General features: G+C 43.0%; 1 protein-coding gene across 2 annotated transcripts in view; it reads left to right on the forward strand.

The window, feature by feature from the left end:
- Positions 1–14,453, forward strand: part of nup205 (nucleoporin 205) — a 100,602-nt gene that overhangs the window by 64,521 nt on the left and 21,628 nt on the right. For both annotated transcript variants that reach the window (XM_048549296.2, XM_048549297.2), the window contains 4 exons: positions 4,413–4,604; positions 6,148–6,397; positions 8,974–9,072; positions 10,908–11,056. In XM_048549296.2, the coding sequence (XP_048405253.2) occupies positions 4,413–4,604; positions 6,148–6,397; positions 8,974–9,072; positions 10,908–11,056 (690 nt within the window). The remainder of the gene's footprint in view (positions 1–4,412; positions 4,605–6,147; positions 6,398–8,973; positions 9,073–10,907; positions 11,057–14,453) is intronic.

Below are 14,453 nucleotides of genomic sequence, written 5' to 3' on the forward strand. Positions count from 1 at the left end.
CACTGCACCCTGCGGCAATGAATTCCACAAGCCCACCACACTCTGGCTGAAGAAATGTCGTCTCATTTCCGTTTTAAATTTACCGCCTCTAATTTTAAGGCTGTGCCCACGGGTCCTAGTCTCTCCGCCTAATTGAAACAACTTCCTAGCGTCCACCCCTTCTGGACCATACATTATCTTGTAAGTTTCTATTAGATCTCCCCTCAACCTTCTAAACTGTAATGAATACAATCCCAGGATCCTTAGCCGTTCATCATATGTTAAGTTTACCATTCCAGGGATCATCCGTGTGAATCTCCCATGGACACGCTCCAGGGCTAGTATGTCCTTCCTGAGGTGTGGGGCCCAAAATTGGACACAGTATTCTAAATGGGGCCTAACTAGAGCCTTATAAAGCCTCAGAAGCACATCACTGCTTTTATATTCCAACCCTCTTGAGATAAACGACAACATTACATTCGCTTTCTTAATTACAGACTCTACCTGCAAGTTAACCTTTAGAGAATCCTGGACCAACACTCCCAGATCCCTTCGCACTTCTGATTTGCGAATTTTCTCACCGTTTAGAAAATAGTCCATGCCTGTATTCTTTTTTCCAAAGTGCAAAACCTCACATTTACTCACATTTGGGTGAATAAATCGCCGGGGCCTGATGGTATCTACTCCAGGTTATTGAGAGAGGCAGAAGAAGAGATTGCTGGGGCTTTGACCAAGATCTTTGTCTCCTCATTAGCCACGGGAGAGGTTCTGGAGGACTGGCAAGTAGCTATTGTTGTTCCCCTTTTTCAAGAAGGCATATAGGAATAATCCAGGAAACTATAGACCAGTGAGTGTTTGGGAAGTTCTTGGAGACAATTCTTAGAATAGGATTGACGCGCATTTGGCAATGCATGGCCTAATTATGGACCGCCAGCATGGCTTTGTGCAGGCAGATCATATTTTACTAACTTGATTGTATTTTTCAAGGAGGTAAGAAAGATGATCGATGTGGGTAGAGTAGTGGATGTTGTTTATGCGGATTTTAATAAGGCTTTCAACAAGGTCGATCATTCAGAAGAATAAGATGCATAGGTTCCACAGTGACTTGGTTATTTGGATTCAGAATTGGCTTGCCAATTCAAGGTAGAGGATAGTGGTAGACGGGTTTCATGTTGGAGCCCTGTGACTAATGGTATTCCATAGCGATCCATACTGAGATCTTTGCTGTTTGTGATGTATATAAATGACTTGGACGAAAATGGCTGAGTTAGTAAGTTTGCAGATGATACAAAGATCAGTGGAGTTGTGGATCATGTAGTATTTGTCAAAGGATACAGCAAGATAAAGATCAGTTGCAGACATGGGCAGAGAAATGGTAGATGGCGTTTAATCTGGGCAAGTGTGGGGTGTTGCATATTGGGAGACCAAATGTTAAGGGAAAGTGATGTTAATAGACAGTTTGTGGCAGAACCCTTGACTGCATTGATGTACTGAGGGATCTTGTGGTGCTAGCACATAACTCTTTGAAAGTGGCCACACAAGTAGATAGAGTGGTAAAGAAGGAATATGGCATACTTGTCTTTATTAGTTGGGGCATTGAGTACAAGAGCCAGGAAGTGATGTTGCAGCTCTATTAAAGTTTGCTTAGGCCGCACTTAGAGTATTGCATTCAGTTCTGATCGCCGAGCGACAAGAAAGGATGTGGAGGCTTTGGAGAAGATGCAGGAGAAGTTTACCAGGGATGCTGTCTGGATTAGAGGGTATGAGCTCTAAGGAGAGGCTGGTCAAACTATGGTTGTTTTTCTCTGAAGTCACAGAGGATGAGGGGACACCTGATAAAAGTCTATAAAGTATGAGAGTCATTATGGGAGTTGACAGTCAGAATCATTTTCCCAGATTTGAAATGTCTAATACTAGAGGGCATGCATTTCAAGTAAGAGGGAAAGTTCAAAAGAAATGTGAGGAGCAAGTTCTTTTACACAGTTGGTGGTAGGTGTCTGGAACTCTTTGCCAGGGGTAGTGGTGGAGGCAGGTATGATAGGGCTGTTTAAGAGGCTTTTAGGTAATCACATGAATCTGCAACACTGGGGTGATATGGACCCTGGGTGCGCAGAGGTAATATGTTCGACTTGGCATCAAGTTTGGCACAACATTCTGGACTGAAGGGCCCATTTTTTGTGCTGTGCTGCTTTGCTGTATGGTTTACTTTCTCTGTCTTCATTACCCTTTTTTGTCCTCCTTTGCTCAGTTCTGAATTTATCTCTGTCTTTGGGGCTTTGAATGACTTTGGCCTCTTTATTCTTTTTCTTTCAACGTAATACTCTCCTACAGCTTCCATAGTTGATTTATTGAGTTAGCTGATCCTCTGTTGCGATATAGTATGGGATCGAGGACATAGAACATTATGGCCCTCAATGTTGTGCCGACCTGTCATACCGATCTCAAGCCCATCTAACCTACACTATTCCATGTACGTCCATATGCTTATCCAATGACAACTTAAATGTACCTAAAGTTGGCGAATCTACTAGCATTGCAGGCAAAGCGTTCCATTCCCTTACTACTCTCTGAGTAAAGAAACTACCTCTGACATCTGTCCTGTATCTTTCACCCCTCAATTTAAAGCTCTGCCCCCTCATGCTCGCCGTCATCATCCTAGGAAAAAGGCTCTCTCTATCCACTCTATCTAACCCTCTGATTATTTTATATGTTTCAATTAAGTCACCTCTCAACCTTCTTCTCTCTAATGAAAACAGCCTCAAGTCCCTCAGCCTTTCCTCGTAAGACCTTCCCTCCATACCAGGCAACATCCTAGTAAATCTCCTCTGCACCCTTTCCAAAGCTTCCACATCCTTATAATGCGGTGACCAGAAATGTACACAATACTTCAAGTGCGGCCGCACCAGAGTTTTGTACAGCTTCACCATAACCTCTTGGTTCCGGAACTCGATCCCTCTATTAATAAAAGCTAAAACGCTGTATGCCTTCTTAACAGCCCTGTCAACCTGGGTGGCAACTTTCAAGGATCTGTGTACATGGACACTGAGATCTCTCTGCTCATCTACACTACTAAGAATCTTACCATTAGCCCTGTACTTTGCCTTCCGGTTACTCCTACCAAAGTGCATCACCTCACACTTGTCTGCATTAAAATCCATTTGCCACCTCTCAGCCCAGCTCTGCAGCTTATCTATGTCTCTCTGCAACCTACAGCATCCTTCGTCACCATCCACAACTCCACCGACCTTAGTGTCGTCTGCAAATTTACTAACCCATCCTTCTACACCCTCATCCAGCTCATTTATAAAAATGACAAACAGCAGTGGACCCAACACCGACCCTTGCGATACACCACTAGTAACTGGTCTCCAGGATGAACATTTCCCATCAACTACCACCCTCTGTCTTCTTTTAGCAAGCCAATTTCTGATCCAAACTGCTATATCTCCCACAATTCCATTCCTCCGCAGAGGACCTTACTCATATGCTGTGGGATCAGTTGGGAGAGGGTACAGGGTATTCAGTGCTGACCCACGTGTGAGAACATCCATTTTGGTTCAGTAAAGGCACACCTGCCTCCAGGTCATTGATACAAGACTCAGTTTAGGGACTGGAGCACAAAATCTATGTTGAGACTGGAACCCAGTGCTAAAGAAAAGTTATACTGATGGGGCCTATCGATGAGAATTTAAACGGAGGAGCCCATCTGCAATTGGGTGGATCTAAAAGATTGCACACGACTACACCAGAAGTAATCCCTCAGGGTTTTGCCCAATTCCTTTTGAGCAGCCAACATACTTAAAATAGATAATGTAGTTATTTTCTGCATTGATTAGGGGAGCTTGAGGCACTCATGTTTGCTTTTTTTAAAATACGATAACAGTTTTAAAGGTACTTTGTTAAATGTGAAGAGCTTTGGGACATACAAAAGACATGACAAAAATGTAATCTCTCTTGTGTGCTCCTGTGAAGTCTTAATGTTATGAGGAATGTTAGAGGGATGATTGAAACAAAATAATTAAGTCTCCCTTCTATCTCAGAATTGAGACCAGAAAGCAATGATTCATTCTATTACAAATTAGTTATTGGAACAAGTGAGAGAGAATTTTTCTGGAGAACAATATGAAAGGGCATCTTAGTCTGCTCCAAAAGTATTCTTTACTTAAGAGAATGAACTTTCATTTTGCAAGAATTGTGAGAGGCAAGACAGGTGGACATCATGGCAGAGAATTTCTGCTACCTAAATCTCACCTATTTTGTCACTTTACACATTGACACGCTTGCTGTGAATTTCCTGCTTCCAGCTTGTTCCAGCATTCCCAGTCTGTCTTTTCACTGCAGCTCATTTATACTTTGAGGAGAGAAGCTGTTTATCATGTTTGCAGCTGATTATGTAGCGTGTCTTTTTCTAACATTGTCACCATGTTATTCAGGAAATAAATACGATCTTGCAGCATGTGGTGGAGAGAAACAAGCTGCGGGAGTGTCTTAATGCCAAGCGGCACATGTTGGAATCCTGGCGCCACCTGGTTGAGATCATTCTTGCAGCGTGTCCACTGGACTTGATTCAGGAAGAGGACAGACAGCTGGTCATTCGAGACCTTCTACATGAGCTTCATGATAAGGTGAGGCCAAAAACCCCTGTAGCAAGTCTCCATCATTCCATAGCTTATTGATTGTAATAGCTAAAATGTACCAAAAAATTGAAAAATGTATTATGCAATCCATACATCATCAGGCAAAAATATTTGAAATAAATTCCTGATCACTGCAAGAATTATTTCACTTTTCTCTATCAACCTTAAAAAACATAAAGCTATCTTTAGGCCATGGCTGTGGTACTGTGTCCCATTCTGATCACCCACACTTCATAAAGGATGCGTGAGGGCCCTTGAGAGAGAGTACAGAGGAAATTTATCAGAATGTTTCCACAGTTAGGAGTTTTTAAGCTATAAAGTTAGGTTGTCAAGCTGGGATTTATCTTGGAGCAAAGGAGATTATGGGGGGGATTTGTTAGAGGTATAGATATTGCGACAAGTCTGCAGAGCTAAATGTGGGAGGAAGTGGGTTCATTTGCCAATAATGTAATGGCTAAGGGATGCACACATTAAGGTTTTGAGTCTGCCATTAGAAGTGATGTGAAGAAGATACATTTTAGTGAATGGTAATAATTGGAACTTGCTACCCAACCCATCAGTGCATTGCACCAGGGGCGATCAGTAATTTCAAAAGTTTGGGCATTTGATCTGTGGGAATAATGGGCAAACTGAATTGTTCTATGGAGAGTTGACTCGGGCTGAATGGCCGCCTTATTGTAAATGACACAGTGATGACATTCATATATTTTCAACAGGTTGTAGCCTATTGATGGTTAATCTTTTCTTCTAACAATACTTCAGTACGTTGGCCTCTTGTACGATCAGCAAAAAGACAAGAAAGTTGCTGTTTTGTCTCTGTTTCATAGTGGCCATAAGCAAGTAAGGCTCAGCTCTTGACTATCAGATTTCTAGTTTACATCAACCTAACCATGAACTAGTGAAGATTCACACTTCGATATCAAAACTGGTACTCGGTTGTTCTAGTCTGCGAGATGATTTCAGTATGTTTCCTCCCCCACAAGCAGAATCCATTTTTGATGTATACAGCATGTTGCCAGACTATTTCAGTTTATCTGTATAAAAGGTACCAAGTGATCGTTCGGAATTCTTTGTGGATTAAAAATGCGTTGAGGAAAGAAGTAACCCTTCTAACTGTTCCTTGTAACTGGAACCTGCTATAGATGAGCAACAAATCAAAAAGAACAAGAGGAGATGAGAAATTTTAGAAGAAAGGAGGTCACACAGACGAATGGAATGACCTGTGAAATACTTGAGTTGAAAACAGAATTGTTAAATGGCAGAAACTACACTTGTAGGCAACAAAAAGAAATTATGATAGAAATTTTAAAAAGACATATAAAAATAATATTGAATACCTGAAGGTGTAAAAATAGTGAAGTGGCTTGGGTGCCTGACAAACAGAATTGAAAAAACAAGGAAAAACAGGATAAGACAAATTGAGGTGTAATAAAGATTGCAGAGATGCATGGAAACACATATTAAAGAAGTTCTAAGTATTAGTCCTGTATAGTCTGACGGCTTTGTTCAACTCTGTCTCTTTTCCCCTTAGATCCTCACAGAGGAGGTTGCCCAGGAGCTGATGCCTGTGGTGGCTGGGGCAGTATTCACTCTCACTGCACACCTCAGCCAGTCAGTCCGCAGCGAGCAGAAACAGGCACTCAGCACCCATTCCCATCATGTCACCCTCCTCGATGGCAGCACTACGTCAGTGGGGGAGGTAACGGCTGGCTTTGCCTCTATTGGAGACTCTTCTCTTCATGTCATCCTCAGGAAGCTGTTGGATTTCATTCTCCGAACTGGTGGGTCCCAGTGAAAGTGCTCCCATTGCCTATTATAAACTGTAGAGCATAGAGCAGTAAGCTGAATCGTGTAGAATATTTTTGGTTCGTCTTTGTTTCCACCCGTTTTAACATCATCACTGGTGTGGGAGTCAGTTGACTAGTTGTCGATGTGATACTGCTTTGTTTCTTATAGCAGGGGAGTCCAGAACAAAGGAGCACACCCCTTAAGTTAGAGTAAGATCATTCAGAAATGATGTCAAAATGCATTTGTTAACTGAAAGGTCTGTAAGTGGAAATCTAGAACTCTATCCGAAAGAAGTGATTGAGATTGGAGTTGAGGGTTGGTCATTTGGAAGTTACTATAAGATAAAGAAAATGGAATCAATGGCCATGATCGAATTGATTTGTGGAACAGGCTCAGGAGACTGTAAGACCTTCTTCTAGTCCTCTGTTTTTTTTATGAACCCTTTTTACAAAGGAAAATTGCAGATTGAGATCGAGAGTCAGTGCCCTGACTTTTGTTCCTCTTGCATCTCTTTAGTACTGGAGGTTATAACATCATTACAGTACAGAAGGAGACCATTTAGCCCACTGAGCCCATGCCATGTGTATTTTTAAGCTAATCCATTTTAATGTTGTGAGCTAATTTAAACTCCTAATAGTTGAACGCTTTCTATTAAGTTTTTAGTATGAATCCATGGCTTTATCTAATTTGGACCCAAGAGTTTTTAAAAATTCTTTCATGGAATGTGGACATTGCCAGCAAGGTTTGGCAGACCATTTCAGAGACTAGTTAAGAGTCAACCAGGTTGTTGTGGGGTGTGAGTCTCATGTAGGCCAGGCTGGGTAAGGACAGCATTTCCTTCTCTAAAGGGCATTAATGAACCAGATGGATTTTTACCTCAATGACGGTTGTGACTGTTGTCATCATTTAGATGAACTTCATAATTCCGGATTTATTGAATTTATTTTTGAACTTATTTTTAGATTGTGCTGTGGTTAAATTTGAATTAGTGTCCCCAGAGTGTGAGCCTGACCCTCTGGATTACTCATCCAGTGACGTTATCACTATGCCAACATCTCCCAACATTGCATGGAGTTTGATGTTTTGGCAACTTGCGAAATATTGTGATGCCTTTATACTCCCGTTAGGATGCAGACCATAAGCCATTAAGACAGCGATATGTAGTCCGTAGTTTTTGCACTGCCTTTAACATCCACCGTCAGGCTGTGAATACAATTGTAACATGCTATTATACGTACTTTCTGCATTGTTAGTGGAGATACTGAATGCTATTCTCCCAAAAGTAGATTCAGTTTGAAGTGGTAGGATTGGTTATCTCTGTTGGCTAGGTGGCTGGTTTGCGATGCAGAGTAATGCCAGCATTGTGGGTTCAATTCCTGCACTGGCTGAGGTTTCCACAAAGGACTTGCCATCTCAATCTGTCCCCCTTCTGAAATGTGGTGACCTTGGTTTAAATTATCACCAGTCATCCCTTTCTTGTTCTGTCTCTTGCACTTACTGCCATTCCCCCACCCCCACAACCTCGTACACATTCCCTGGCACTGGGCTCCTTTCTGTGACGAAAGAGCAGCACACTGGTCCAGGAAGGAAACTTGGTGTTTGAATGCATATGCAAATTATGTTGTTAACAACCTAGACCACTAGAGGGACTTCTAGGATTCCCTCATGTCACTGGTCCCGTAGTGGCAAAGTAGCCCTCTGTTTTGTTATGCTTAGTGAAATTTGGAGCAATGCTTTAACACCTGACTTTGTCCTAAGTTTGCATGCCCAAAACTGTTTGAGTATAATTTCTGTTGTGTGAAAATATATTGCATGGAAGCAGCTGGCCCTTCCATGCTTCTACTTCACTTGAACCTTGACATGCGATAATTACCTACTCCTAGCCTGCTCTTGAGGGTCTTCAATCCTGTGTCCCTCATGAATGCATCAAGCATTAATGACATTAGCAATTAGTCTATGTGCAAAGAGTTTTACATTTGCAGCGCTCTCAAGAAATTCCACCAGGTTCCTTTTTTGGTTTGTTATTGACTGTTTTATATTAATGCCCAGTTACCTTTGAGTAACATTAAATATGTTGATGACTGAGTTAAAGGGATCTTTGATTGAAGAGGGTTATTGGACGCAGGCAGGAAACAGGAGTTGAGGCCACAAACAGATCAGTCATAATAAAAAGAAAGTGACGGAGCACTTCTGAGAAAGAGTTAACATGTAACCATGTCAATTGTCATAAAACCCATCTGGTTCACTAATGCCCTATACAGGAGGAATTCTGTTGTGCTCGCCTAGTCTGTCTTGGCTTGCATGTGATTCAAGACTCCAGCAATGTGTCTGACTCCTAACTGCCTTCTGGACTATTAGCGATGGCCGCGTCCGAAGAATAAATAAAAATAATGTCAAATTGGAACATTAACTCTGTTTCTCCAGCATCTACAGTATTTTGCTTTTATATCAAGTGTGGAATTATTGAATGATAAATTGGTCACAACAGGCTGCGTGGCCTATTCCTGTTTCTGTGTCTTATGATAATGTGACTGATGGAGAGAAGAACTAACACTTGCATTATTGCTAGGTGGGGGTTTCCAGCGTGTAAGAGCACACCTTTATGGAGCACTCCTGTACTATCTGCAGATGAGTCAGAAACCGGATGAACCAGACACGTTAGAGACAGGTATGTAGTTCTGTAATGATTTGAATATTGTAGGTGAAGGTGATAGCACTTCTGATCATTTTCCTAGAGTGAGGGAGTTAAAGCCAAAGGATGGGGCCGATTCTGTTTCACCCATTGTTCCATCAGCCACTTTGAGATCGTTTACAGTATAAGCTTTGTAGAATAAAGCAATTTGTCCAGTTTCAGGATTACCTATAAATATTCTGCCAGTCCTGGCTTGGTATAATTGTATCTCAAAAGTAAAAAGACAGTGTATCATCAACTCACTATTCTTCTGAAAACTTGAGTATTTCTTATTTTCTTTCAATTGCTTGAGTTCAGTTGACAAGCTATATCCAAATGACTACTTTCTTGACAAAATAACCACTGGTTTGTGAACTTAGTTTGCTTGACTAGGGAGGGATGTTGTCAGCAAGCTCCAGTCTTACTTGTCTATGAAACATGCGAGCAGATTTTCCAGCAAGGCTGAAGGAATACTTTCCAAGAATAGGAGCTTTGGTTGACATTTCTCTCCTACCTACTTACAGAAGCAGCTCTGTCAATTAAATAGTTTCCATGTTTCTCTGATGGTGTTCACATAACTCAGTACAGATCCAGGGTGGAATCTGGGCATTAATATACAGGCATAGTTATTTCCCTATAGCATGAGGTCATGCTTAGTGCTGCTATTGTGTTATATGACAAGTACCTGTTTTTTACACAAAATATAACCTTTATGCTTTAGCCTTGTGACCTCTAACATCCTACTTCAAATTTAATTGTTTTGTTTTGGGGGCCTGTACAAATGTTTCCTTTATCTTTTCTTTGGCCTGTTAGCTCCACAGTGCTCCAAGGCCTGTATTTTAACAGTTTTCTAATGGCCAACGTGAAGGTCGTGGAGCCTGTGAAATGTGCGGGTTTGTTGATAGGTATCTTTGGTCTTCCCTTCACCATGACACTTTACCAAGCAGTGAGGAAGGTGATGGATGGCCCTCATCGAAAAGCCAATTAAAGGTCCCTTTGTGCCCCTTGTGCCACTTTACCAGTGAAATGTGGGCCTCTGCTATATTGCAGAAGTGACCTAATGAACCTGGTTGGCCTCCCTACTAACTTACAGTTGGCTGTGAGGGAGAGAGACAGACACTTTTACTTGGACACTCTCGCCTGTGCAGGGACCCCTCGTGGGCCTGCCCTGTGGTAACCCTCTCTATGTATGCACTATGCCAGGTTCTGATCACCTTGCCACCCTGAAATCCCATGTATTTGATTCAGAGAGCTGTCTGCTCCAATGGCTTTGCATTCAAGGGTGTCGTCCCAACAGTGACCACAACTCCCAGTGACTCTGCTTAGTTTTCAGGAGCTCCAGTGGCAACTGATTACTTAGCAGACAGTCGGAAAATATGGTCTGGTGTTCCAGAACTGGCCACAATTGTGAACTGGCTCTCAGGATCGTCATGGTGGTCCCCGCCATTTCAAGATAATTCCAGGCTAAGTTGTGTCAGCACAGCTTTGAGGAAATATTGCCGTCTACTATGAGGAGGCAACAATGATCCAGATTTCATTCAAGGTCAGCTTCCAAAATGGGTCAACGTGAGTTGTCAAATTTCAAAGCAGACAGTCGGATTTGGGAGTATGTATCAGTATGCGGCATTGTTGCAGTAGCTCATTCTGCTCCAATGCACAGGCCTTTTTTAACAGATCTATCATGTTGATAAATCGGAAATTTTCAGTCATGCCCTGGAGTTGATTGGTGTAGAAACTGCTCCTAGTTAGAGGGTTAGATTGTTAATTAGACTGATTTGTCAAGAGTTTGTCCATTTAATGTGCGTTTTTCTGTATTAATTGGGATGGTACAGGGCAGAAAACCATGTGGGAGAGGCTAACGGCTCCAGAGGATGAGTTCACTAAACTTCAGAAAGACAACATGAACATCATAGAGGGTTATGGGGCATCGTTGATGGAGGTTGTTTGTCGAGATGCTTGTGACGGCCACGAAATTGGGCGAGTAAGTATGAGCACCTGCACGCATACAATACCCAGAATTTCAGTATAACTATTCCAGTGTTGAATTTTTCCATATTACACTGACATTTCATTAAGTTGCAGTAAGCACATGAGTCAGGTTGTTCTACATTTCATTGAAAAGCAAATGCTTTGGAATTGAAAACAATTTCATTTTCAGCATTCCTTCATATCTTTCAGCTCAAAACATGTATTGACCCTCTGAAAGCTGGAATCAAAGCTTCCAATAGGATGCTGGTTCTTGCCACCTTGTAGCCTAGTAGGAGAGGAAGTAACATGCTGGTACTGTCATGAGACATGTAATTCAGAACTTCAGGCTAATGTTGTGAGGCTATGGGTTTAATTCCCACAGGAGTATGTGGCAAAATTTGCATTCAATAAAATCATATAAATTCCAGACCCACAGCAATGCAGTTAGTTCTTAAGTTCACTCACTCAGTTAAACCTAACTACTTCAAAGCCGAAATGAAAGGAATAAACCACAAGGACTGCCTGGCATCAGTCGAGGCATAGGAAACAATATTCGCAAACCCAGCATTTTTCAACCCTGCAAAGCCCTCCTTACTAACTGCTGCAGGGCTTGTGCCAAAATTGGGAGAGCTGACTCATAGGCTGTACATGCAATACCCTGACATAATCATACTCTCAAAATCATCTCTAACACACCACCTAATAGGTAACACTGAAAAAAAACGCTGAAGATTACAGTGAGTCTGACAGCATCCATGGAGAGAAAGCAAGCTGATGTTTAGAGTCCAGGTGACTCCTCATCAGAGCTGAAGTGAAATGTCGACAGGACAGCATTTATGCTATAGTTTGGTGTAAGGGGGTGAGGGGATAGTGGGTGTAGAGTGTTGGTGGAGAAAAGATGTTGATAGTTCAGATTCTGAATAGGAGAATGGAGGAACAACAGTGTGTCTCCTGCTGGATTGGAAAGGACAGTAACTGGGATGGAGGGAGGAGAGGACAGAATAACAAGCTAAAAGAAAAGGAAGAAATGGTTCACAATTTAGAGGTGTTGAACTCAGTTTAATTCTGGAAGGCTGTAAAGTGTCTAGTCTGAAAATGAGATGTTTTTCCTACAGTTTACTCTGTGATTCACTGGAACATTGTAGCATGCTGAGGACAGACATGTGAGCAGGGCACTGTCAAAATGACTGGCTGCAGGATGGTTGGGGTCCCACTTGCACACAGACTGGAGGTGTTCCGCAAAGTGGTCTCCTAACTTTGTTTACCCTAACTTTGTTTACCCCGACTTTGTTATCAAACCGGCAAAGGTGGTGCTGTTGTAGTCTGGCACGCTGATCTTCAGCTTGCAGAGGCTCCATGCTAGGTCTTTTTCCTATCACCCCCGGACCATGACCCCACATCCGAATGACAAGCCATTAATTCCAGAGATCATTCTCCCACTCCTCCAACCTCATAGCCTTGCAATCCCGGACAGCCCACTTCTACCTCCTTCCCAAAATCTACAAACCAGACTGCCCCAGCAAACCTATCATTGCAGCCTGTTCCTGCTCTGTTGAGCTCATTTCCTCCTACCTTGACTCCATCCTCTCTCCATTTGACCAGACTCAGCCGACCTATGTACATAATTCCTCTGATGCCCTCCAATATATTGACAATTTCCAGTTCCGTAACCCTAACTGCCCCCTGTTCACCATGGATGTCCAATCCCCCTATGCTTCAATTCCCCACCAGGATGGTCTGAGGGCTCTCTGCTGCTTCCTTGACCCGAGGCCTGCACATTCACCATTCACCACCACTCTCCTTTGCCTTGCTGAATTTGTTTTCTCACTGAACAGTTTCTCCTTTAATAAATCTCATTTTTAACAAGTAAAAGGAGTGGTCGTGCACGCCCTCACGAGTCACACTAACGCTTGCCTCTTTTTGGGCTGTGTGGAACGTTGTTCCAGTCTTACACTGACCTCCATCCACAATTCTTTTCTCAGTACATCGACAACTGCTTCGGCACCACTTCGTGCTCCTGCCAGGACCTTGAAAACGTCATTCATTTTGCTCCAATTTCCACCCCGTTATAACTTTCACATTGTCCCTTTCCGACATTTCCCTTCCTTTCCTTTCCTTGACCCCTCTGTCTCCATTCTGGGGACTAAGCTGTCCACTACCATCCACTACAAAGCCACAGACTCCCGTAGCTACCTTCACTACAGCTCGTCACATCCTACATCCTGCATTCCATCCATTCTCCCAGTTCCTTCGCCTAGATCCATCTGTTCGGATGATGCCACCTTCCAAAACAACGTGGCTGACATTGCTTGCTTCTTCTATGACTGTAGTTTTGTACCCACTGTGGTTGACAGCGCCCTCAACCGCATCCAAATCACCACGCATGTTTCCGACCTTGCCCCTTGCCATCACTCACAACAGTGTAATCAAGGTCCTCTAGTCCTCCCTTTTCATCCCACCAGACTCTGCATTCAAAAGATCATTCTCTTGCATTTCAGACAACTCCAGCAGAAAGTCACCACCAAAACATCATCTTCATACTCCCCTGTCTGCATTTCACAAGGATAGTTCCCTCCAGGACACCCTAGCCCATTCCACTAGGCACTTTCCAATGTAACCACAGAAGGTGCAACACCAGCCCCTTCACCTCCTCCCTGTTCGCCATCCAAGGGCCTAACTAGTCTTTCCAAGTGAAGCAGCATTTTGCCTGTACCTCCTCCATTCTTGTGCATTGTATTCAGTGCACCCAACGTGACCTACTCAACATTGGAAAAATCAAATGCAGACTGGACGATCGCTTTGCCGAGCATCTCCAGTCTGTGCGCAAGCGGAAGCCTAACCTCCCCGAAGCCAGTCATTTTAACACCATGTCCTGCTCACATGCCACATTGTCAGGCAGGGGAGACACCATTGTTCTGCAGTTCTCCCATTTGGATCACTTAACCTGAACTATTAACATCTTTTCTCCAGCACCCTACACTACTACCACTACCACTCAACGTTAGCTTGTTTTCTGTCCATGGATGCTGTCTGAGCCACTGTGATCTCCAGCATTTGTTGTTTTCAGTACAGGTTCCAGCATCTGCTGTAATTTGTTCCTACCAGATAACACTATCACCATCCCTGGGAATATCCTGTCCCACTGGCAAGACAGACACATCAGCAGTGGAAGCATAGTGGTATACACTAGGGATGGACTTGTTCCGAGAGCCCTCAACATTGCTTCTGCACCAATGAAGCCTTGTGATATCAGGTCAAGTGTGGGCAAGGAAATCTCTTGCTGCTTACTGCTATTCCTCTGCTACTGATGAGCCTGTACTCCTCCATGTTGAATATTGCCTGGAGGAAGCACTGAGGCACCAAGGATGCAGAATATATTTGGTAGCACTACTAGAGACCAAGCAGGTCGA

This window comes from Stegostoma tigrinum, chromosome 18, assembly GCF_030684315.1.
Source record: "Stegostoma tigrinum isolate sSteTig4 chromosome 18, sSteTig4.hap1, whole genome shotgun sequence".
Taxonomy (NCBI): Eukaryota; Metazoa; Chordata; class Chondrichthyes; order Orectolobiformes; family Stegostomatidae; genus Stegostoma; species Stegostoma tigrinum.